The sequence below is a fragment of the Stenella coeruleoalba genome (assembly GCF_951394435.1).
Source record: "Stenella coeruleoalba genome assembly, chromosome: 12".
Classification (NCBI taxonomy): domain Eukaryota; kingdom Metazoa; phylum Chordata; class Mammalia; order Artiodactyla; family Delphinidae; genus Stenella; species Stenella coeruleoalba.
In genome coordinates this window covers 62,719,067-62,744,414 of record NC_137158.1, presented here as the reverse complement: position 1 = coordinate 62,744,414, position 25,348 = coordinate 62,719,067, and the positions used below count along the sequence as shown (strand labels likewise).

The 25,348-nt window shown below is 34.2% G+C and overlaps 1 protein-coding gene across 8 annotated transcripts in view; it reads left to right on the top strand.

Moving 5' to 3' along the window:
* AHI1 (Abelson helper integration site 1) overlaps nucleotides 1-25,348 on the top strand; it is a 247,157-nt gene that overhangs the window by 88,021 nt on the left and 133,788 nt on the right. For all 8 annotated transcript variants that reach the window (XR_013830781.1, XR_013830782.1, XR_013830783.1 and 5 more), the window contains exon 21: nucleotides 3,469-3,586. Coding sequence is in view for 2 of the 8 variants with exons in the window: in XM_079939317.1 (XP_079795443.1) it covers nucleotides 3,469-3,586 (118 nt within the window). In the remaining 6 variants the exon portion in view is untranslated. The remainder of the gene's footprint in view (nucleotides 1-3,468; nucleotides 3,587-25,348) is intronic.

The window sequence follows — 25,348 nt, the reverse complement described above, 5'->3', positions numbered from 1 at the left end:
CAAGTTTCCTGTTTAACTTGTTTTGTAATATTGGGATTTTAATTTTTACAACACACATATAACTTGCAACAAAACATTTCCTACATACTGTCTAGGGTTTTGAACTGTTTTCAAATTAAAGTATTATCTGCGTTGTTCAAATTTAGTTCAAAAAATAGACAGTTGTCTGGAGGACGTGGGACAAATTTGTTAACATATGCATACAGACAGTATTAATATCTTTTCCGTTATCATTTAAAACCATTTGAAGTGTCTTCACAAGTTGAAACTTTAAAAACAGTTCTTCAGGTGAATATAGCATATAAAGTCAGCTGAAATGATAAGACTTTTAAGTATATGGAAATCAGTGTTATATACCTCCCAGTGGTTTTACAATTTAGTCACTAAAAGGTAAACTATTGATGGCCTGTTTAGTTTTGTGCATTCAATTTTAGGTTAGAGCAATGACTTTTTTAACATGAAAATTAACCCCCTCCTAGAGAATTAGTATTTGCATATTTTACACAAAACTATTTATATCCAGAAAGAGTAGGCAAAACAGTTGTGTGATTAACTTGGCAGTTCTAGGTGTGTTTTTTTTTCTTTTTCTCTATTATGAATTTCCTTAAATTTTTATGCTTTTCTTTTTACACAGTATGGAGGTATTAAACTGACTTTGGCAGACTGTGGTTTTTGCATGAAGCAAGCAGAAAAGTGTGTTGTAAAAAGAGGATAGATTGTTGTAGGGTAGACTATCTTAGCCAACCTTTCTGTTGTTGTAAAATTATTAAGCAATTCTTTTCCACAGCATATATTTCAAAAATAGATATTGCTTCACTGTATTTAATGGTTGTTATTATTTTTCTTCCTTTAAATGAAGTAGTGAATATGTGTAAGCTAGCTTTGAAAATACTTGGAGTTCTAATTTCAAATCACTATAATAATTAACAATTATCCCAGCCTTAGAAACTGACTCCTCTGCTCTGTTAGGTTGCCACTTATCACTTCATGGACATTCGAATAGTCTCTAAGAAATGTGTCCTGGTGGCGCAGTGGTTGAGAGTCCGCCTGCCTATGCAGGGCACACGGGTTCGTGCCCCGGTCCAGGAAGATCCCACATGCCGCGGAGCGGCTGGGCCCATGAGCCATGGCTGCTGAGCCTGCGCGTCCGGAGCCTGTGCTCCGCAACGGGAGAGGCCACAACAGTGAAAGGCTCGCATAGCACAAAAGAAAAGAAAAGAAAAGAAAAGAAATGCGTCCAGAAAGAGCAAATTATAAAAATGCTTAGGAAAAACATGTAATTGTAGATTATAGTTGAGGTTTTTTAACAGCATTTTACTTAAAAAGAGTGGCAAGTCTTTCTGTTTGAGTGCAGGCATTTAAGTATCCTCTTCTAGCTTTCTTGGTATCCATTTTTGTTTTAACACAAGTAAATTAAGGCAGATGGGGTGTGTGTGTGTGTGTGTGTGTGTGTGTGTGTGTGTCTGTGTGTGTGTCTGTGTGTGTCTGTGTGTGTCTGTGTGTGTCTGTGTGTGTCTGTGTGTCTGTGTGTGGTGTCCAGCATACACCTGTTCTTTTGCACCAGATTTCAAAATGCTTTGTTTGACACATAGGATAAAAATTTTTAAGAACACAGAAGTAAAACTGAAAAATGATTCTAAAAAGAGAAGTGGATTAAATAGTTAAGTGATAAATATGTCATTTTGTATATAGTACTTCCATTTAAAAGCATAGCATTCTGAAAAATCTGCATCTTCGTACTGCATTACATATTTTTAATTACGCTTACTTGTAGTGATGTTAATGATAGCTAATCTTTATGTGGCGCTTGATTTGTATAGCACTTCAGGTTCCCTTTACCAACGTACTTTGTTTAATCTATTTCATATTTAATATGTTATTTAGTGCTTTATGGTTAGCCTATGTGAATAGCTCTTTATAATACCAGTTCATTGTTACTGCTCTTCAGGTACATTTCCTTTGAAGCATACGTACTATTTTTATTATCTCCATTTAAAGATGGAAAATGAAGTTCAGTGATGTTAAGTGATAGCATTGTTACTTTAGCTGTTGTATCAATATAGTCAACTTTAATTTTGGTCAATGTTTAATAATGGCTCCTTACAGAATTTTTCTGGCTGGATAATTTTTCTTAGCATTGATGTAGTATTTGACCCCATCTAACTACTTTGAAAAATATTTTTATTTTTTATAAGATGATACCACAACAGTTTAGGAACTTTAGAACTATATTATCATCTGGTCTTAATGGACTTTTTCACCAAATTATCTTTCCTTCAAGAGAAAAACTTAATCTAAGATATACCATTTACTATCACTGTTTGAAAGAAGGGAAGCATTTACAAACATTATGTAAATACTGAGTCAGAAAAGGGCATGTAACCACAACCCAGTACTACTGTATACAGAACACCAAAAGGGAATTTTTAAATACTAATACAGTAGAAGTCCTCTGTGTAGTTTTGATTATTGCAAAAAAAGAGAGAGAAAGGAGCTGTTTTCATCTACTGATATTTACATACCATAAACTATCATTTAACAGTTTGTTAATTCACAGATTACTTTTGAAACTGTTTCAAATTTTTTCAAAATTAGATCATATTTTATCGTGCTTTTTGAAAGTGATAAAAATAATAAGATAAATGAATGATTTATTAATAATGAGTGACTAGATCACTGCTGAAATTGTTTGAGCTACAAAATGAATTTACTAATTTACTAGACATTTAAAACTTTTTTTGTGACATGTATTTTTCTACAGTAGCTGTAGTTATAATGTTGCACTTGTTGTTATTTTCATTTCTGTGAAACTATTGTACTCAGACAACTATAGTAGGATTTTTGTGTTGTAGAACATTGTATTTACTTACAGAAATTTTGCTTGTTCATTATTTTAGTTGTTCTTTGACATTGTATTAAGAATGAGATTTTTTGATGCAGTGGAAACTATTTCACTTGGCAAGTTAGGTTGCAGCTGTGTTATCTATGTCACCATGATGTATATAAACATGAATATTACAGGTGTTTTCTGTGCAGTCTCTGAAAAGGAAGTACCTGCTATTTCAAAAATGCTAAAGAAATGTGGGTGTGAAACATTTTAACCCTTTCTTAATTGAAAGCAGTCAAGGAGTCACTTTTATTTTTCACGTTTTGTTTGGCATAACTTTTAAGACCACTCTGAGTTACTAATAAAGTCAATTCCATGCTAAGCAAACTTGTTTTCAAAGTAAGGCAGATCGACTTTAATATAGTTACGCTTTCACTACCACTGTATTCCTTCTTTGATAAAAACTATTCTGTAAAATCTTTAAAGTTTTGTAAACTCTTAAAAACTAAGCATATAAATCATTGCCACTCCTTTTGACAAGTGTCCTGGTTTGCATCGTAAGCAACTATTTCTCATCCAGTTTTTGCATCAGTAACCCAGGAAATTACGCTTTCGTTTCTGATTTGCCTTTCCTATTACAGGTTAACAAAAATCTCTCATTTACTTCAGTATCAGCCTCCTCACAACAGTTGAAGTCAAAACAATCAAACGTGCTGGACGCTCATCAGATTCTGCGTCAGTTTGGTTTCACTCAAACTGGTGAGCCCCTTTCTTGCTTTGACTGTTCTTTCAATGTTCAGATTCTGTTTTTTAATGGATATCATTTATTTCACTTCAGAAATCTGGCTCATAGCATTGTAATGGTCAGTTTTCACACCTGATGAATTATATTCCAGCATTTTTTCTTTCTAAATTATTTCAAAAGCAAATTTGAATTTGGTAATTTTAATAGTAGACACTCCCAACCTCTATTCTATTGAGCAGATAATAATTTAAAGGTAGCAAAACGTGTGAGTTTTAAACATGTATAATATGAAATCTGATTCAGTTTCCCTTGGGTAAAGGAACCATAGTTTATGGATAATCACATTTTGTAATTCATTTCAAGGAAAGCCTACATAAAATGCATTTTGGCAGAAACAGAATACATCCTGCCAGTACTATCGTGTTTCTTTAAAATTAGAAAATATGCAAAGAAGCTAGTTATTAAAATGTATATCAATCACAGAGTTGAACTATACAACTGCAAATTTTTAGGCTAATGTTTTAAATTAATTTGAATAAGGTTTTCAGAGGATATCGAAGAAAAAGCATCTAGGTGAGAAATGTGTATTTTTGGTATTGAAAGATGACTATTTCTATTCATTAGCTTTAGGTTTTTTATGGTATTTTTTCTGCTATTGAAGTCTTTTAGAAAGATGAGACAGCTGAGAATAACAAAACAGTTGTCTTTGACAGAGAGTTATAAGAAGAAGAAGAAACTTGAGCTTGAAAAGTTCAACATACTTTATTTAGAAATTTAGGAACAATATTACTTTTCTACTTTGAAGGTATTTGGAGTTGTGCAAGTTATTTTAATATTGCTACATTTTAATATCGCTGAGTTACGTATTACAGTGGGAAAATACTTGGTTCAGGAACTCTTATGTTCAGTCTGGCTGTGCCTTTTATTATCCTTATTACCTGCAAATGTTAGAATCTTCATTTTAAAACTAGAAATGATGTTTGCATTATATATTGTTGAAGTTCAAATCACGAAGCACATATGAAAGCACTCTATAAGCATAAGGTACTATATGAGTGTAACATACTTATCTCATAAACAGGATGAGTGTGTACATTAGCTTTGAAAATACTTTGAGTTCTAATTTTAAATCACTGTAATAATTAACAATTATCCCAAACCTTAGAAATTTAAAATTTCTAGTGTTTCAGATACCGCTAGAAGTTAGAGGAACAGCTTTGTTGTTGTGTACAGTGGGGGGCCCACCGTGGCTGCTCCTGTAGACACATTCTCTGCACCTAACTCGATACTTGGTTTGCCTTCAGACCGCATCATTTTAATGACTAGGAGGGAGGGAACCTGTCTCCACCACTTGATCCCTATCTTTCTGCTGAGGTCTAAAATGCTTCCAGGAACAAATCTTTCCTTCCACATTTCAGGATTAAGGGGATAGAACATAAATGTCTGATTGAGTTAGCAGATTGATTAAAGTTCATTCAAGTAGTGTCTTAAGTTTATCAACCAACAAGGTGTAGATAATAGATATAAAATTCTTTTTCTGTAAACGGAAAGAGCAGAGAGGATAGATAGGAAGGCCTTTGAAATGGAAGAGCGAGATAAAGACTAAAGATAAAGAATAAAAGGAAAGCCCGATATGATAAAGGCAAGCCTTGCAAACTTCACAATTATACATAAGATTGGCTCCTTTTACCTTCAGCTTTCCGTGGCCATGTAGGCCTTGAGTGGGCCTTTTAAATCATGCATGTCCCTTGGTGTGTGCACTATCGCAAGAGCATTACCATTAAGCCATGTAATACGTGGTAAGAATGCTTTGCTTGAGTTTTAGTTATTAATATGCCTGACCTCATTTTAAGGCATATCCTTCCTATAAAATTTATTGAGATATTGCTGTATAGAAGAGTTATAAAAGCAGACTATGTAGTCCTTTGCAAAATGGCCAAATCCATCTTATTCATTAAGAGGCCAATCTTTGTGGAAAAAATCCTGCCCTAGGAAACAGGTGAACTAGTTTCTACACCTGACTTCACTTCTGAATGACTATAGAATCTTTAGTAATTTCTTCAGGCCTCAGTTTTCTCATCCCTGCAGGTTAATGAGGGCTCTGGATTTGGTGAGTTTCTGTCTTAAAAATTCTGAGTCTATTCAATATTCAAACCAGTTTTAAAAGGGGATAAATAGTTAAGTGTTCTTGACTGTATAAATAATCTATTAGAATCTGAAATAAAGGACTATGGAAACAATGTAGATAGGATGTTTAAAAATAAAAATCTTACTGAAAAGCTATCAGCTTTTGGCTTTGTACAGTGTAAAGGAAGACTATTTACACAGAACTAGTCAATATGGGCCCACTGGCCTTCATGCAAGAGGCTTAAGAGGAAGGGTTGATTTGATATATATTATATATAAGTGAGTTTATATGCTGGAAGACAAGACCCAGAAGTGCATTTACGGTCTGCATTTACTTCTATTGACCTTATTCAAGGTGAGTTCTGGGTAATGGAGACTGCTGGAAAAGTAAGAGTTTCTTCCTTGGTTTGTATTCTTCAGAGTTTCTAGAATACTATCTTTATTCATTCTAAAATCATTTTAAGTGGCTACTTTGTTTAAGTCCCTTTCTTAAGGATATGGACTAAATATGGCAGTCTCTGCCCTCAAGGAACTTTGGTTGGGAAGACAAATGAGCACGCAACAAATTATGTCAGAGTGTGATAAATTCTAAAATCACAGTATAAACAAAGTGTCACTGAAATATAGAGGGATAAAGCAGCTGAGCGATTTCTCGTACTTTACATGTTCACGCAGAACTCTTGCCCCCAAACTGTTCCTCCACTTCCACTTCCCCTGCCCCACACCAGGTCTTCCCACCCAGCACTCCGGCACATGTACCCAGTCATTTAGGTTGAACCGGAAGCCATTCGGGATCCCTCTTCTCCCTCCACTTCCCTGCTTTTACTCCTGTCCCTTAGCTTATTCTCCCCACAGCAGACAATGTGATTCTCTGAAATATAAATTAGATCCTGTTACTTCCCTGCTTAAAACTCTTAAATGGGTTTCTGTGGCGGTCAGAATGAGTTCCATACTCATTGGAAGGTAAAACCATACCTTCCAAGGTCTCGCCTCTGTCTTTGTCATCAGCCTCATCAGCAGATGGGGCTGCAGGAGGGCACGCTGAGCCGAGAGGCAGGCAGCTAAACAAACAACTGGAAGCGAGCTTGACTTGGCCAGGCAGTGGTTTGAATCTTAGGTTAGCTGGAGGAAATGGTGAGATGGAAGTGTTTGGGAAGAACTGAGTTGCAAAGTAGATTGGGGTCAAACTGTGCCCTACTGAGGAATTCACATTTTATTCTCTAGATAAAATAGAGCTATCCAAAGGTATGAGGATGAAAGAGAAATGATAAAATATGTTTCTAAAAAATACAGCTCGGGCTTTCCTGGTGGCGCAGTGGTTGAGAGTCCGCCTGCCGATGCAGGGGACACGGGTTCGTGCCCCGGTCCGGGAAGATCCCACATGCCGCAGAGCGGCTGGGCCCGTGAGACATGGCCGCTGAGCCTGCGCGTCCGGGGCCTGTGCTCCACAATGAGAGAGTCTGCAACAGTGAGAGGCCCGCGTACCGCAAAAAATAAATAAATAAATAGAATAAAATAAAATAAAAAATACAGCTCATGTCTTAGTGAGGGATGGGTTAGAGAGGAAAAGAGCTGGATACAACTCTTATGAGATACTTATTTTAGGAACTGTTCATTAGGCTTTTGCTCTAGGTTCTTAATGAACAAAATAATAAATCAGCTAATTTTATTAAAATTAAAACCATAAATCTTTTCTGAGTAATTTGTATAAGAAAGAAAGTTATAAAATTATATTTGTCAATTATACCTTTATAAAGCTGGGAAAAAAGGACATTTTAATTTTAACATTTTAGATTAAATTGTAGGTTATAGTTCATAAATGTCTCACCATATGGTGAACATGTTGTACTGCATCTCAAAACTGTTTCCAAACTTCCTTAGTATAATGAAGAAAATCTATAAAACAACAACAGTAACTTCTATTCGTATCAAAATCTATTTATATACATCTTCATTTGATCCTCAACAAAACCCTCTGAGAAGTAGGGTAAACATTAAAATCATAGAGTGTAAACTCTTGAGAGCTGCTAGGACCTTAAATCTTTGACTGTCAATCCCTTTACCGTGAAACTGAGAAGCAGAAGGGCTGACGTGTCAGAGTTCACATAGCTAGTGGCATTGGTATCTAGAGCAAGATCTCATCGCGCCTAGCTCAGTACTTACCCTCACCATCCCACGCTGCCTCTGCCTTTGGCTGGAGGAGGGCACTAGTTCAGAAGTGAGGTGGACCCTCAGTGAGGCTATGCCTAGAGCCACTCCTTCATTCCTGGCCCAATGTCCTCCCACTCTGCCCAGAGGTCCCTCTGGCCTCGGGCGTGTACTTTTCTTACTAGCATTGGAGGTGTGTGATATATTGCAAAGTAATAACCTGGACAGTACTATTTGGAATAGGTGTAGTTGTTAAAACTGAGGTGTCACGAAGGTATTTTCTAAGAATTAATGAAGTTATCTTTTTATCTGATCTTTAAATATAATTCTGTGTTCACCAGTTATTAGACTACTTAAAGCCTAGTTCCAGTGAAATTGTGGTATTTAGTTGCCAGTGAAATCAAGAGATTCTCTGCAGAGAAATTTTGTTCTGAGATAGTTGGTCTGAATCCCAGATCCCATTCAACTATCTTGAGAGTCCTTATTATATTAATAGTAGTAAATTTTAACATGTGGATTATTCAGTAATCAAATCAATCACAGTTATGAGGGTGGAAGTTAGAGGAAGTGCTTATCATCTTTGTATGACTATATTTGAAGGACAGCATCATTCATTTTTGTGTACTTAGTCTATCTTTTCACAGCATTGCACTAAATTTAATTCATATTAATAGGTAAGTAGAGGCGTGCAAAATAAAATGATTCATTTTTATTAATATGACTATTAATGTAATCTTTATATCCTCTTTTTAAATATTTTTATTTATTTGTTTTTGGCTGCGTTGGGTCTTCGTTGCTGTGCACGGGTTTTCTCTAGTTACGGCGAGCAGGGGCTACTCTTCATTGCGGTGCGCGGGCTTCTCATTGAGGTGGCTTCTGTTGTGGCGGAGCTCGGGCTCTAGGCGCGCGGGCTCAGTAGTTGTGGCACGTGGGCTCGGTAGTTGTGGCGCGCGGGCTCTAGAGTGCAGGCTCAGTAGTTGTGGCACACAGACTTAGTTGCTCCGCGGCATGTGGGATCTTCCTGGACAAAACCGTGTCCCCTGCATTGGCAGGCGGATTCTTAACTACTGCGCCACCAGGGAAGTCCTATATCCTCTTTTTAAATTGTAGACTTGGAGTTTGATGGGGTGGCAGATTGTGACTTGGTTTTTAAAAGTGATCAATAGCTTCCGTCTTCTCCATATTTTGTTTGCACTCTCCATTAGATCATGTAAACATATACTAATGTTTTTTCCATATCCTAAACAGTCAAGATATTTGACTTAAACAAAAATATAAAATAATTCAGATGACTTCAGTATTGGTTGAGAGGTCTGTCAAGTTAACTTTTGTGCTTCTACATGTTGGATAATATTTGAAAAACTGTATCTTTCCGTTTCTTTTGCGTGTCTTTGCCAAGTATACACTTATTCCCTTGACCAGTTCTTAAAATTAGGAGCTATTTTTCCAGTCAAATTTTAGTTTTATTGTTTTCACAATGTTAGTATTTCTTAAGGTTTCAACTTTTTATGGAGAAGTGCAAAACTTTTAAAATAATGTAACTGAAATCTATTATTTATGTATCATAATTTCACCAGAGATTCTGTGATATCCTTATATAAACCCATTGTAGAAGGTAGATTACATGTAAGCTGGAAATATGATGGTTCTTATATTTCAAAGGGAGAAAAAGAAAACATTTAGGCAAAAATTAGGTTAGAATAACTCAAACACAGGTGATGGTAAAAGGGGGTTTCCGTTTTAAGGAAGGCAAAATGAGTTCAAAGACTTCCTCATACTATCAGAATTGGCAGAGTTTTCTGTTAGTATTACTTAATGAACTTTAAACTATTAATTGAAAAAGAATGTTTCATTGAATTCTGATTTCAAACCTCCAGAATTACGAGACTTCAGTTCAGGTGTGGGATGAAAGGAATTAATTCACTACCAAAGATAATCTGCAGAATTAACTGATTATCTGTAGACACATGTCCTTAAATGTGCTTAATGATGCTAACCAACCACTCTTCTGAAATCAGCACTTGTGTGTTTTGGTGAAAAAAGTACTAAACCTGGGGTCAGAAGGCCAGAAGTGTTGGGGCTGAGCTCTAATTCTGCCACTTCCCAGCTGTTATCTTGGGTAGTTTCTCTCTGCCAGTACAGTGTCTCTACTTTCTACTTCAGATGAATTTTCTACTTCATAGAATTGTGAGGATGAGATACTTTGAAATCCATAAATACTGTGAGAATAAACAACATGAAATTTTGGGGAGATTCTTTTTATATTATTATTTTTTTAACTTTGAAATCATGCAGTTTGCATTGTGGCCAAAGGAATGGAGGAAATCTTATTTTAAGACATGATTTAATAAATGTGAGAAGTGATGATGACAGAAAAAAGAACATGTCAGAGAGGCAAACATGGATTCTCAAAAGAGAATTTTGAGAAGCATGCCAAAAAAGACATTAAGATGAAGTAATTAGAAGACAGGTTTTCAAACAAATATCTCAAATATAAATAATCCACCAGAACCCACTTAACTTTTGAAACTTTGGCTTTCCACGTAAGTACTAGCCAACACAAAACCCCTGGAGGTGGGAATGTTTTAATATTTGGATTTTTCTGGACACTGAGAAAAAGACCTTGATCACATGGCTTTTTTTCTTTAACACATCACTATCTTATATTCCCTTCCACAAAGAAGAGAGTTTATTTGTTAGATATTTTTTGTTATTAGTCTCTAAAATTGTTGTTTGATTGGTACATTAAAGATATAAGGTGCTATTTTAGTAACCAATATCAGGATTTTACTAGTTCTCCAGTGATCTGAGTTAATCTACTTGTTGAAGGTTGAAACTTATCCTTACTTGTAATAAAAGTGCCTATATTTCCTGAATAATAAATGTCACTTGAATTAGTGAAGTGTTTCTAACCATGTCGATAACTTAAAGTGTATTCTACATATTTATTGTTTCCTAATTTAAACATCATTTTTATGAACTCTAGTAAATGTTAATATACTTAATGAATGGTCTTCATGCACAAGGGTATGCACTTGGTCCCCATTGAGATAAGAAATTTCTTATCATGGTCCTCATTGAGATAGGAAATTTCTCCTAACACCCTCTGAGGGGAGAATATAAATGCAAGCATTTCTCCTCATATGAATCTGATGATTTGAATAAACTTAAATTTGTGCACTATTTCCTAGCCATTTATTTTGTAAGAAGCTGTTTTATAGAATATTTATATGGTGTATATGGTTCTAACCTTACAATTTTAAACCTTTTCCCTCTGTTAACAGTAAAAACCTTACTTTAAGTTTTTCTTCTTTTTCAGTCACATTTCTCTGTGTGTGTGTGTGTGTGTGTGTTTGTGTGTGTGTGTGTTTTGTTTAAGAACCTACTAAATTTAGTTGTCAAATTATACTGTGACATTTGCCCAGTGTATTAATTTTTAAAGTAAAATAATTAACAGTGAAAAATAACAAGAAAAAAACAGAAAACCATAAACTATGAGAAATTAAAATGTCTTACTGATTTAATGAATATGAAAAATACATAATTTCTTTCTAACATAGCCAGAGTACATGCCAGATCATTGAATTTATATTTTACAGATATTCTGATGTTTACCTTTTCCAAAGCTTTCCAATTGATGTAATAACAACTTCTTAATTTGTCTTTTTTATATTTTAAAGATTTATAGAAGTTATTTGCATATGGCATCTTTTTTAAAAGATCAAATATGAAATTTCTGAGAGTTTAGGCAAAGTTAAACAGAGCTATTGTAGTATATATGGCTCTGAAATATGAAATCTAATCTCAGAAAAGATTTTCAGCCTCAAACTTGTGTAGCAAGGTATATAAGCTAACCACTTTTTGTCATGTATGTGACAGAAATGTAATCATTGCCATGAGTGAGGTTGAGTTTCCTGAAAGGAGTTTCTGTATTTTACTCTTGATGTTAGCATTACTGTTTTTCAGGTAGAAACTATGGACTCCTTCTCCTTTCCTTTTTCTACCTAGTCAGTCTCAGAGCCCTCTCATTCCTTTATTCTAAGTCTTTCTTAGTTCACCTATCATCCATTTGATCTTTATGGTTTCTTTCTTGTCCTGTTTGTTCCTTTTTCCTAGTATCAAAGTTCTGTGGATGTCATTATATCTTCCTAGATCTCTAAGTTCTCGTCTCTGAATTGATATTTCCTCTATGTTCAGTTTTTTCATCTGTTAATGTATCCTGTGTTTTTCTTTTATGCCAATGATTTTTCCTTTATATCTGATGATCCTTGGTATCTGGTTTTCTTTAAATGAATGACTGGATACAAATATGGTGTCCCTCCCTCTTCTGTTGTGTACATAACTCTATAATCTAACTGTTTTGTCACCTGAGCAGAAAGTCTATTGAGAACTTTGTATATATGGCTAAAACATATTAACTGGCAGGCTTATATTTAGGGCAGTAAACAGGTAAGATACATGAGCCCACCTGTCAGGCTGTCAGAAAGAGAATAAGTAGGACAGCAGTATCGGCTCTAGAAGTCTTCACTCTGTCCAGATGGTTTGTTCAATATTATTTTTAGAGACAATGCCATTGACTTTTTTTTTTCTTTTTGCTTGTGGTTGATGCTCAGCAGCATCCATTTTATGTGGGATCTGCAGCCTATTTGGCCCAAGTGTTTTATATGTGAACCTTCCATTATTTCTCCTGGATTATGTTTTGTTTTGCTCCCTACCAAATATGCTGATTCTGTGTTCTCAGCTCCTCTGAGTTTCATTGTCAGATTCTGTGTCTACAGCAGCCCACCGTAATGTTTTCAGACAGATGTTTCTAATCACTTTTCATCTTCCGTAAATTTGTTGAAATTTCTAATCTGTTCTTTCAGGCTCACCAGTGACCTATACACATTGCTGATTCCAATGGTCAATTCTTTGTCCTTATCTTGCTTGACCTATCAGCAACATTTGACACACTCGATGGCTTCTTAATACATTGGTTTCTGGGCCACCACGTTCTTGGTTTTTTCTCTTATCTCATTAGCTACTGCTCTTCATTCTCCTTTGCTGATTCTTCCTCTTTTCTTCCATGTCTTTTTAGACTGTTCCACTGCAATCTGATCCTCTTTTATTCCCTGTACTTCACTTCCTTGATGAAATCATGACTTTAAGTAAAGCCCACACACCAGTGATTCTCAAATGTCTATCTTCAGCCCAGACCTCTTTCCTGAATTCTAGACCAGCACAGTCCAGTATGGGAACCTTCAGCCTCATGTGGCAGTTGAATACTTGAAGTGTGTCTTGTGTGACTGAGGAACTAAATTTTTAATTTTTCTTCATTTTAATTTAAATTTAAATAGCCACATGTGGTCAGTAGCTATCATATTGGACAGTACAGATCTACAAAACCTACTTTGATGTAAATCTTCATTATCTGACACCAGACAAATCAGGTGTTACAATATAAAGAATGGATTACCCATTTTTTAAATTAAATACAAATAATGCTTTTAATATTAAAACTTTCCTGAAAGTATTATCCTGAAGATTTCATGATATTTCATCATCACGATTGTGCGTTGATTAACTTTAATAGAGGCTCCAGAAGTTTCTTATTTTTCATATTTAAATTAGTACCACATATTCTGGTAGCACGTAGCCAAGAGGTCAGAGACACCTGAATTTAGATTCAGATTCTGTTTCTTATGCTGTGACCTGGAGCAAGTGATTTCATCTTAGTGACTTGTCATTTGAAAATAGAGGATAGGAAACTGTTTACTGCAAGTGAAAGTTTTTAAATACCAGCCTATGTTTGACTTACAATGCAGTAAGAGTTATAGATAGTATCTTTATGACTATATCCAGAACTATTTTAATCATTGAACCTTTTGATTTTAAATTTACTTAACTTCCCACTAAATTTTAGAAAGAGAGATCACTATGCTCTTAGAATTAAATTTAGTGTATGTCTTACGTTAAAAATCCATATTCTTTCAGTATGTATTTTTTCAAAATACAACTTCTAGGCATACTGATTAAAACACTTCCAAGACAAAAGTAGTTTTCCTTATATAATCCTGAAGTAGGAGACTTTGAAAGTTTCAGCCTCCTTATCAGAACATAATTTATATCATGGTGAAGATAGTGAATGTTTTATAATTTACTGCTGTGCCTCCAGGGAAAATTGCTAGTATCAGTAACCAATCCACTCAAAGTGAGGATTAGAGGAAGAATTACAACAACTTTATATTGACTGCAACAGGCAAGGTGAGAGGACAGGTTATAAAATGGCAAAATTATTTTTGACCAGGCATAACTTTATTGTTTGTTTTTTATAGTTTGAGAAAGACTATGTTTAACATTGTTTAATATCAACCATAAGACACATTTTACTATTTTATAATTTTAAACTGAAATGACAGTTTTTCCATTGTTAAGGCAGTTAGGCATACAAAAAGATGTGGAATGTATTCCCAAATATGTACTTCTTTGGTTTTCTGTAACTTTTTCTGATAATAAACTTAATGCCTGGTCTTAAAGAAAAAGTATTCCATAATTTTGAAGCCTTTTTTCAATTGCTAGAGCTTATGAATATTTTTAGTTTTTCAGTATTATAGTGAATACATTGTATATCAAAATGTTGACCACATCTATGATAATGAAAAGTATTTTAATTCATGTTTAAAGTAGAATAAATTTTATTCCATATGAATCACATATACTCATTCCTTCCCTTTATATATCTACACATTAGCATTTTCACAGATTTCACATCACAATCCATTTCAGTGTTTATGTTCTGTTATTCTTTGAAAAGTTATGAGTTTAAAATATCAGTAATTATTTTTTATTTACTAATCTTGCTTAGGGTAGGCACTGCTTAGAACCAAGGAAGCAGCTCCTTATGTTTCCACTCCCCTGGTCATGGGGAAAAAAATGAAATACTATTTATATCATAAAAATAATTTTTATTTCCTTTGTAAATTTCTATGTCCCAAATTAACTTTTTTGTGAATTAAGTCTATGATAAGAAATACTTTAGTTTTTAAACATTTTGGTTTGTGTCTACTGAAGGCCCTGGAAATTCAGAGTACGAGGGCTATCTAAATTAAGTTTTCAATTACTCTTACTCAGTTAGATTATACTTTTCTAAGACTGTACTCAGAATAGCCCTAAGGTTTTGTGTAGAGTAGCTAACTGCATACTTTTTGCATTTTGTGGTTTAGTCAGTTTGGTCTAGATAGTGAAGAGACTATGATATCATAGAATTTACTGGTAATGTTTTCTGGAAATGAATATCCATCACTTATTGAAATGCCAACTAACAGTGGAAATTAGGTTGCGGAACCAGACCTTCTGGTAATGATAGAGATGTCTAGATAATGCTGATTTGTATTTTCCAGAATTTTAAACATGTATTTTCAGGAAACTTTTTCCTTAGTGAAAAGTGAATGAAAATGTAAAGAATAACTCTGTGTTTTTCTGCAAGTCTTGAGAGCAAAGTTGATGACAAATATGGAAACTAAGAAATGACTAAGTGGAATGACTGGTCATTTTTAAAAAATAATTTAAGTAGTTTTTTCAGTGTAAATGTTTGATAAGTAAAAAGTAGAACATTATTTTAATGTTCTAATTTCAGTCAGTTTACTTTTTTCCTCAACTTTCTCCTCTGTAAAAACATTCAACTATAATTTCATAAGGAGTAAAATTGAGAATGATTTTTGACTAGTGTCCATCTTTTTCTTTTTTATCAAACCAGAAATACTGTATTTTAGTAGAAGCACCCTACAAAAAAGCTGTTAGTTTAAAAAATAAAAACCTTTTTATACTTGATCAAAAATTAATTCATACAGGTTATCAACCAATGTTTATGGCGAGCTTACTATGCACTAGGGACTGTGCTAAGCCCTGGGGAAATGGAAGCTGAAAGACTGCTCTCAAAGTCCTCCCAGTCTAGCAGGAAAAGAAATAGGTATAATATGTTGGGGATGAGTTCAGCAGGAGATAAGCATAAAACACTAAGAGAGCGCAGAGAAAGGAATCCGTTCGATTAAATGTATTAATTCTGTGTTGTCTTTACAATACAGAACAATATTGTCCATTTAAGACTCCTCTAAATGGCAGTTTAGAATGAGGAATCTGGATTTTGTTGCTGGCCTTTTAGGACACTAACATGTCTCAAGTCATGTGAGAGCCTTAATTACTATGTTACATCTTTCAAACGTGCCTCCCAGTGGTATTCTGGGAATAAGTGAGTTAATACATAAAAAGCACTCCAGTTTCTTTTATATTAATGTGTGTGAGTGACACTGTGTGTGTGTGTGTGTGTGTGGTGTGTATTGTGTATACCTGCCCTTCTTTTGAAAGGAATCCAGTCTTTCACATCTCACAGCTATTAAATTTTTCTGAGCAAAGTAGGCAGTGAGCAGGTTTTTTATTTTGGCCACTTCAGAATCAACAAAGTTTGAGTTTTTTTGGGGAGAGGGTAGTCTCATTTTCCTCTCTTTCTTCTTTTTTCTTTTATTTTTGTAGTAATATTATGAGGCTTGATACTTAATGTCTCCTCAGTCTTTTCAATCTGTATATTTTCAAGTTTGAAAGCAAAACACTTTAAAAACTAATGTTAAAGGCAGTGTAAAGGCATAGTATAGCAGTTAGGCAACTTAATGTACTTAATATTCAGTGAACTTTAACAGGGAAAAAGTTGATATAGCATAATCATATTTTTAAAATGACTTCTCATTGCTTTGAGTTGTGGAAAACGTCTTCTAAATTATCATGCTTATGTTCAGAATTTAAATTTATTGTCTCTGTCTAGAATTTAAATTGGATCTTTTATGGATGGACCCGGGAAAATGAATTCTCACTTTCTTATATTCTCAATACTGTACCACTACAGATGAAAATAGTTTTCCCTTATTCAATCCTTTCTCATGTTAACTTTCTTCTGTTTTTGTTTTTAATTCTAAAGGATGTTTAATTCCTGCATATACAGATTCTGGGAATGCAAGATTCATTCATACATTCAGTAAGTACCCAGTGAGTACTTACTTTGTCCCAGGCACTGTTAAAAGTGTTATGTGAATGTATCAGTGAACAGAACAGATAATAATCCATGTCCTTGTTTAAGCTTACTTCCAGTGGAGAGAGACAGACAATAAGCAAATAAATACAGAATAAATAACAAAACAAGGAAAGGGGATAGGGTGAACTGGGGAATGGGGTTAGGTTGCTGTTTTTAATGGGTGGTAAAGGAAAGCTTTACAAAGAAGGTGACACTTGAGCAAAATTTTGAAGAAGAAAGAAAGCCATGTTAGGAAGAATAGCATACCCAACCAAGATCCCAAGTCAGAAATTTGCTTAGTGTGCATTTTGCGCAGCAAAAAGGCTAATATGTCTGGTGTGGAGGAATGAGGGGGAGAATAGAAGTCAGAGGGGTAGCGAGAGGCCAGATCATACAGAACCTTATATAAATGAGTGCAAAGCACCGCCCTATCCCCAACACTGGCGTTATTCACTAGAGATGTATTTTTAAAAGGGGGAGGTGGATGGGATTGTACAGTTTAATACTTGCTATAAATAAAAATATGAACAAAGTGTACAGGAGAGCAGATACGACGTAATGACGAATAATTCCATGTAGAGAAAGCAATATTTAAAGTAATTGTTGCAAGATGAGAAGACTGTCAATTATAAAAAGTATTAAGGCATCCCAGCTAGGAAGGCCAGTTAAAATATAATTTTAATAATTGAGATGGGAGAACTGGACTGAAGTAAGAAACTAGAGATGTTAAGTTATTAAGGTATTAGAAATTTGGAATGTGAATGGTAAGAGATAGAGAAGTAGAATTTGAGGATAACTAAGGATTCTAATTTCGGTGAAGGAGTGGATGGCAATCCATTAACAAAAATAGGGGCATATAGGAATATTGGGAAAATGATAATGAATTGTATACAGTGTTTTGGATATATTGAGTTTGAGATGCCTGGCAGACATCTAGAGCAAGACATCAAATAACTTACACATCTATTTGAACCTTATTTATTAAATGCCCTACTATGAGTCAAGCCCTGTGCTAGGAACTAGACTACATACTTTGAAATACAGGCTTGGAGCATAAGTATAGATTAAGGAGTCAGTGGCATATGTGTAGTCTTTGAATACACAGGAGTAAGGGAGATAAGCTTGAAGAGGCTATTGAAGAGACAGAACCATTAGGATGACTATGAGGTTGATATCTTGGATATTTGCTACCTAAAAAAGGCAGTAAAGGAAACAATTGAAAATACAGGCAAATACAGAAAGCTTCTGTGGGTGCTAAATGTCTTTTTTTGTTGTTAATTCGTCACTGCAGTAACAAATCTGAATAAAAAAGAAATACCTGAATTATATGAGTATACCCTTCATCTTTTTTGTAGCTGTACTTGTGATTTGCAGAGTTCTGTGACATTGTTCAAATAATATCAGTGTTAAAGACTTAGGCTAAATTATATTTTAAGGATTGAACACACAGAATTGAAATAATTTTGTCCTTGTCTATATAATAAATATGTGTCACAATTTTGTTAGAAACATAACCTGTCTTCAGATTGAATATCTAGAGCATGTCACAAAAGATGTGATTTGAACAGACTTCAGTCTCTTGTTAGAGTGAGAGGAAATTGATCAAACACTAAAAATTGTATGCAGTTCTTGGTAGTTTTTAAATAGAAATAAGTACTCTAGGATTTTGACCAGTTATTGGTTAGCACAATTAAATTATTTGGATATCAGTTTATGAGCCAGTTAAAGAAATGCTAACTTTATATATTCATTGGATCAGTGAATTTAATTTTTTGACTAATATTTGGAAATAAATAGCACAGATCATTAGAGACTAGCATAGCCAGGTAATCTTCCCAGAAGGTATGAGATGTAACTGAAGCATAGAAAGACTGAATTGTATTCACTGTTGGTGGTGGGGCTGAAATCAGGAGTCACATTGTCTCATTGATGTATTGTCCACCATGTAGCTACTCACTTCTCCCTGCTTGCTTTATACTTTTTCATAAGCACTAATTTACTAGTCTCAAAATTTAGGGACCCCTTACCCCACTTCCTAGTGTCTTACATACTCATTCATGTTTACATACTCCCGGTCACTACCTGATTCCATGACTAACACAGAAAAGCCTACTAATTTGTGGTTTGAATATTCACTGCTATACCTCTGTGGTCTGTATAGACCCCCAGACATTGTAGACTTAAGGCCCTTAGCCTTTGATGTTTCTGAGTTTGGAGAAGTTTTTTCATATAATATATGAAAAGTACAGTTTTCAAAGAATATTCTCTTTCTGAAATCTTTGAAATATGTAGAGGACTTTCCATAGCATCCAGAAACATCCAATATGAAATAAATATTAACATTTTACCAGGTTAAATAAGGATACACCACTTTAAGATTCACATTTATTAAAAATTCACTTTTAGATGAATATTTAGAAAAATATGTAGAATATGGGATGACTGTACCTGTGGAGACTCTGTAACCTATTCTGCTGCAAGATGTTTTTATAATTCTCATTTTCTCTACTCATGTATTCAGTCATTCAACAAGCATTTATTGAAGATGAACTATTTGAGACAAGAAACTAAAGTTTTAATAACTATAGTGAGGAAAATGCTGTGATAGAGGATTGCACAGGAATACTAAGGGAAGGAGAGATGGGGAAGCGTATCTAAATCAGAAGTGGGATGAGGGGAAGAAAATCACATAGTGCTTCCTAAAGAACAGAATGTTTGACCTGAACTATAAGTGATGTCCAGATAGCTTTGCGTGCCATTTTGAGTTAAGCAGTTTGAGTTAAATACTTGAGGAGGATGATGTGTATCCTGAAGCTTAAGCTGTAGAAGGACAAGGTAACAATTTTCCCTTCAGAAGAGTCTCTCTGGCAGTGGGGATGTCATTGGAAGATTCATGGAGCAAATCAGAGAGTTGTATTAGGAAGCTATTTCAATAGTCCAAATGATGAGAGAGCATCCAAACTTAGTAGTGAGACAGAGAGGAGGGGGCAGGTTTTATATAAATATGTATATATGTATGTGTGTATACATATATCTATACACACATATATATGTATGTGTGCATATTTTATAATTTTTTTATTAAATGTATGATAAAGTCATTATTTTCACCTCAGGTTGTATGAGAGAAGCCCTTGAGTTCTAACAAGAACTCATTGTTAGAATAGCTAACCTTTGTCATATAAATATTTAATTATAATGCTTACTATCTCTTTTTTCCTTTAAACTTTAGTTCTACATGTATTTAAAGGCTGTTGAAAGCATATGAAAAATATAGAATTTTTTAAAATTGAAGTATAGTTGATTTACAGTATTGTGTTTCAGGTGTACAACATAGTCATTCAATATTTTTATAGATTACACTCCTTTTAAAGTTATTATAAAATATTGGCTATATTCCCTGTGCTGTACACCATATGTTTGTAGTTTATTTATTTTACACATAGTTTGTACCTCTTAATCCTCTACCTGTATCTTGCCCCTACCCTCTTCCCTCTCTCCACTGGTAGCCACTTGTTTGTTCTTTATATCTGTGAGTCTATTTCTTTTTTGTTATATTCACCAGTTCGTTTTACTTTTTAGATTCCACATATAAGTGATATCATACAGTATTTGACTTTCTCTGTCTGACTTATTTACTAAGCATAATATCCTCCAGGTCCATCCATGTTGTTGCAAATGGCAAAATTTGATTCTTTTTTATGGCTAAGTAATATTCCACTATACACACACACACACACACACACACACACACACACACACACACACACAGTACACCTTCTTTATCCATTCATCTGTTGATGGACATTGGGTTGCTTCCATACCTTAGCTATTGTAAATAATATTGCAATGAACACGGAGGTGCATGTATCTTTTTGAATTACTGTTTTTGTTTTCTTCAGATATATACCCAGGAGTGGACTTCCTGGATCATATGGTAGTTCTAATTTTAATTTTCTGAGAAACCTCCTTACTGTTTTCCATAGTGGCTGCACCAATTTACATTCCTACCAACTATGTCCTAGATTTCCCTTTTTTCCTCATCCTTGCCAACATTTGTTGTTTGTCGTCTTTTTGGTGATAGCCATTCTGACTGGCGTGAGGTGATATCTCATTGCAGTTTTGATTTGCATTTCTCTGATGATTAGTGAGGTTGAGCATCTTTTCATGTGCCTGTTGGCCATCTGTATGTCTCCTTTGGAAAAAATGTCTATCCAGGTTTCCTGCTCACTTTTTTAATCGGGTTATTTGTTTTTTTGATATTGAGTTTTATATGCTGTTTACATATTTGGTATATTAACTTTTTATTGGTCATATCATTTGCAAATATTTTCTCCCATTCAGTTGGTAATCTTCTCATTTTGTCAGTGGTTTCCTTGGCTGTGCAAAACCTTTAAGTTTAGGTTCCATTTGTTTATTTTTGCTTTTGCTTCATTTGCCTTAGGAGACAGATCCAAAAAACAATTTGCTCAATTGATGTCAAAGAGTGTTCTACCTACGTTTTCTTCTAGGAGTTTTATGGCTTCCCTTCTTTAATTTAGGTTTTTAATCCATTTTGATTTTTTTGTCCTATATGGTGTGAAGAAATGTTCTAATTTCATTTTATTACATGTAGCTATCCAGTTACCGCAGTACCACTTATTGAAGAGTCTTTCTTTTCTCCATTGTTTATTCTTGCCTCCTTTGTTGTAGATTAATTGATCATAAGTGTGTGGGTTTTTTTCTGGGCTCTCTATTCTATTCCATTGATCTATGTGTCTGTTTTTGTGCCAGTAGCATACTGTTTTGATTATTGTAGCTTTGTAGTATAATCTGAAGTCAGGGAGTATGATACCTCTAGCTTTGTAAAGATTGCTTTGACTGTTCAGGGTCTTTTGTGGTTCCATATAAATTTTAGGATTATCTGTTTTAGTTCTGTGAAAAATGTCATGGCTATTTTGATAGGGATTGCTTTAAATCTGTAGATTGCTTTGGGTAGTATAGACATTTTAGCAATATTAGTTCTTCCAATCCATCCATAGTATCTTTCCATTTCTTCGTATCATCTTCAGTTTCCTTCATCGGTGTTTTATAGTTTTTAGAGTCTTTTACTTCCTTGGTTAAGTTTATTCCTAGGTATTTTATTCTATATGAGGCAATTTTAAATGAGATTATTTTCTTGCTTTCTCTTCCTGATAGTTCATTATTAGTGTATAGAAAATCAACAGATTTCTGTATGTTAATCTTGTATCCTGTAACTTTGCTGAATTCATTTATTAGTTCTAATAGTTTTTGTTTTGGGTGGAGACTTTAGGGTTTTCTGTATATAGTATCATGTCATCTGCAAATGGTGACAGTTTTACTTCTTCCCTTCCAATTTGGATGCCTTTTCTTTCTTTTCTTTTCTTTCTTTCTTTTTCTTTTGTCTGATTGTTGTGGGTAAGACTTCCAATACAATAATAAATAGAAGTAGTGAGAGTGGGCGTCCTTGTCTTGTTTCTGATTTTAGAGGGAAAGCTTTTAGCTCTTCACCATTGAGTATGATATTAGCTGTAGGTTTGTCATAAATGGGCTTTATTATGTTGCTATATGTTCCCTCTGTACTAATTTTGATGAGAATTTTTATCATGAATGGTTGTTGAATTTTGTCAAATGCTTTTTCTGTATCTATTGAGGTGCTCATGTGATTTTTACCTTTGTTAATGTGGTATATTGCATTGATTGATTTGTGGATATTGAACCATACTTGCATGCCTGAAATAAATCCCATTTGATCATGGTGTATGATCTTTTTTATTTATTGTTGAATTTGGTTTGATAATATGTTGTTGAGGATTTTTGCATCTATATTCATGAGAGATATTGCCCTGTATTTTCTTTTTTAGTATCTTTGTCTTATTTTGGTATCAGAGTAATGATGACCTTACAGAATTAATTTGGGAGTGTTCCTCTCTCTTCAGTTTTTTGAAATAGTTTGAGAAGGATAATGCATATATTCTTTGTATGTTTGGTAGAATTCCCCTGTGAAGTCATCTGGTCCTGGACTTGTTTGCTGATTCAGTTCACTACTGATTCAATTTCACTACTAGTTTGTTTAGATTATCTCTTTCTCCCTGATTCAGTTTTGGAAGATTGTATGTTTCTAGGAATTTATCCATTTCTTCTACTTTGTCCAATTCATTGGCATATAACTGTTAGTAGTATTCTCTTATGATTTTTTTGTGTCTCCGTGATATTGGTTGTAATTTCTCCTCTTTCATTTCTTATTTTGTTTATTTAGGTCCTCTCTTTTTATTCTTGATGGGCCTGACTAAAGGCTTACCAATTTTATCTTTGCAAAAAGCCAGCTCTCGTTTTCACTGATCTTTTCCATTGTTTTTTGGTCTCTATTTCATTTATTTGCTCTCTGATCTTTATTATTTCCTTCCTTGTGCTGAATTTGGACTTTGATTTTGTTCTTTTCCTAATTCCTTTAGATAGTAGGTTCTGTTGTTTATTTGAAATTTTTCTTGGTTCTTGAGGTAGGCCTGTATTATGGTAAACTTCTCTCTCAGAACTGCTTTTGCTACATCCCATGGATTTTGGAAAGTTGTGTTTTTATTTTCATTTATATCAAAATATTTTCTGGTTTCCTCTTTGATTGCTTTGTTAACCCATTGGTTTTTTAGTAATAAGTTGTTTAGTCTCCATGTTTTTATGTTTTTTCCATTTTTCTTTCTAATTTCTAGTTCCATGCCGTTGTGGTCGGAAAAAAATACTTGATATAATTTCTGTCCTCTTAAATTTATTGAGACTTGTTTTATGGTCTAGCATGTGATCTCTTCTGGAGAATGTTCCATTTGCACCTGAAAAGAATGTGTATTCATCTTTTTCGGTGGAATACCCTGCAAGGTATCTACTAAGTCCAACTGGTCTAAGTGTAGTTTAAGACCACTGTTCCCTTATTGATTTTCTGTGTGCATGACCTGTCCATTGATGTCATTAGGGTGTTGAAGCCCCTACTGTTATTGTATTATTGTCAGTTTCTCCCTTTAAGTCTGTTAGTATTTGCTTTATATATTTAGATACTCCTATATAGGTGCATATATATTAATGAATGTTATATTCTCTTCTTGTATTGATCCCTTTATCATTATATAATGCCCTTCTTTGTCTTTGACACTATTTTAATGTCTATTTTGCCTGATATGAGTATTGCCACCCCAGTTTTCTTTTTGTTTCATTTGTGTGATATATATTTTTTCCATCCTCTCACTTTCAGTCTGTGTGTGTCTCTAGCTGTGAATTGAGTCTCTTATAAGCAACATATAGATGCACCTTTTTATATCCAGTCAGCCACCCTATGTCTTTTGATTGGAGCAATTAGTCCACTGATATTTAAAGTGATTATTAGTAAGTATGTACTTATTGCCTTTTTGTTGTTTCCTGGTTGTTTTTGTAGTTCTCTCTTCTTTTCTTCTTTTAGTTTCTTCTCTTGTTTGATGATTTTCTTTAGTGTTATTCTGTATTCCTTTCTTTCTGATTTTTGTGTATGTGTTGTAGGTTTTTGATTTGTGGTTACCACAGGGTTCGTATATGTTGACCTATAACTATATCTACTTGTTTTAAAGTTCTAACACGTTCTACAAGATCTTCCTTTTTTAGTCCCCTCCCCCACGTTCTGTGTTTTTGATATCATATTTACATTTTCATGTCTATCTCTTAACTGTTTAATGTAGTTATAGTTGATTTTACAGTTTTTGTCTTTTAATCTTTATACTAGCTTAAGTGGTTGATCCATAGCATTTCCTATATATTTGCCTTTACTAGTGGGATTTTTCCTTTCCTATAAATTCTTACTTCTTTTCTTGTTGTAGCCTTTTCTTTTCCACTTAGAGAAGACCTTTTAACACTTCTTGTAGGATCAGTTTAGTATTGATGAACTCTTAGTTTTTGCTTGTCTGAGAAGTTATTTCTCTCTCCTTCAATTCTGAGTGATAACCTTACTGGGTAGCGTATCTTAGGCTGTAGGTCTTTCCCTTTCAGCGCTTTAAATATATCATACCACTCCCTTCCAGCCTGCAAAGTTTCTGCAGAAAAGTCAGCTGAAAGCTTAATACCTTGTATATGACTATTTTTCTCTTGCTGCCTTTAAAATTCTCTCTTTATCTTTAACTCTTGCCATTTTAATTATGATATGTCTTGGTGTTGGCCTCTTTGGGTTCATCTTGTTTGGGACTCTGTGCTTCCTGTACTTGGAAATCTGTTTCTTCAGCTTTGGGAAGTTTTCAGCCATAATTTCGTCAAATATATTTTTAAACCCTTTCTCTTTTCTCCTTCTGGGACCCCTACCATGTGCATGTTAATATGCTTGATGTTGTCCTGGAGGTCCCTTAACTGTCCTCATTTTTTAAAATTTGTTTTTCTTTTTGCTGTTCTGATTGGATGATTTCCATTGTTCTATCTTTTGGATCATTTATGCATTCTTCTGTATTACATAGTC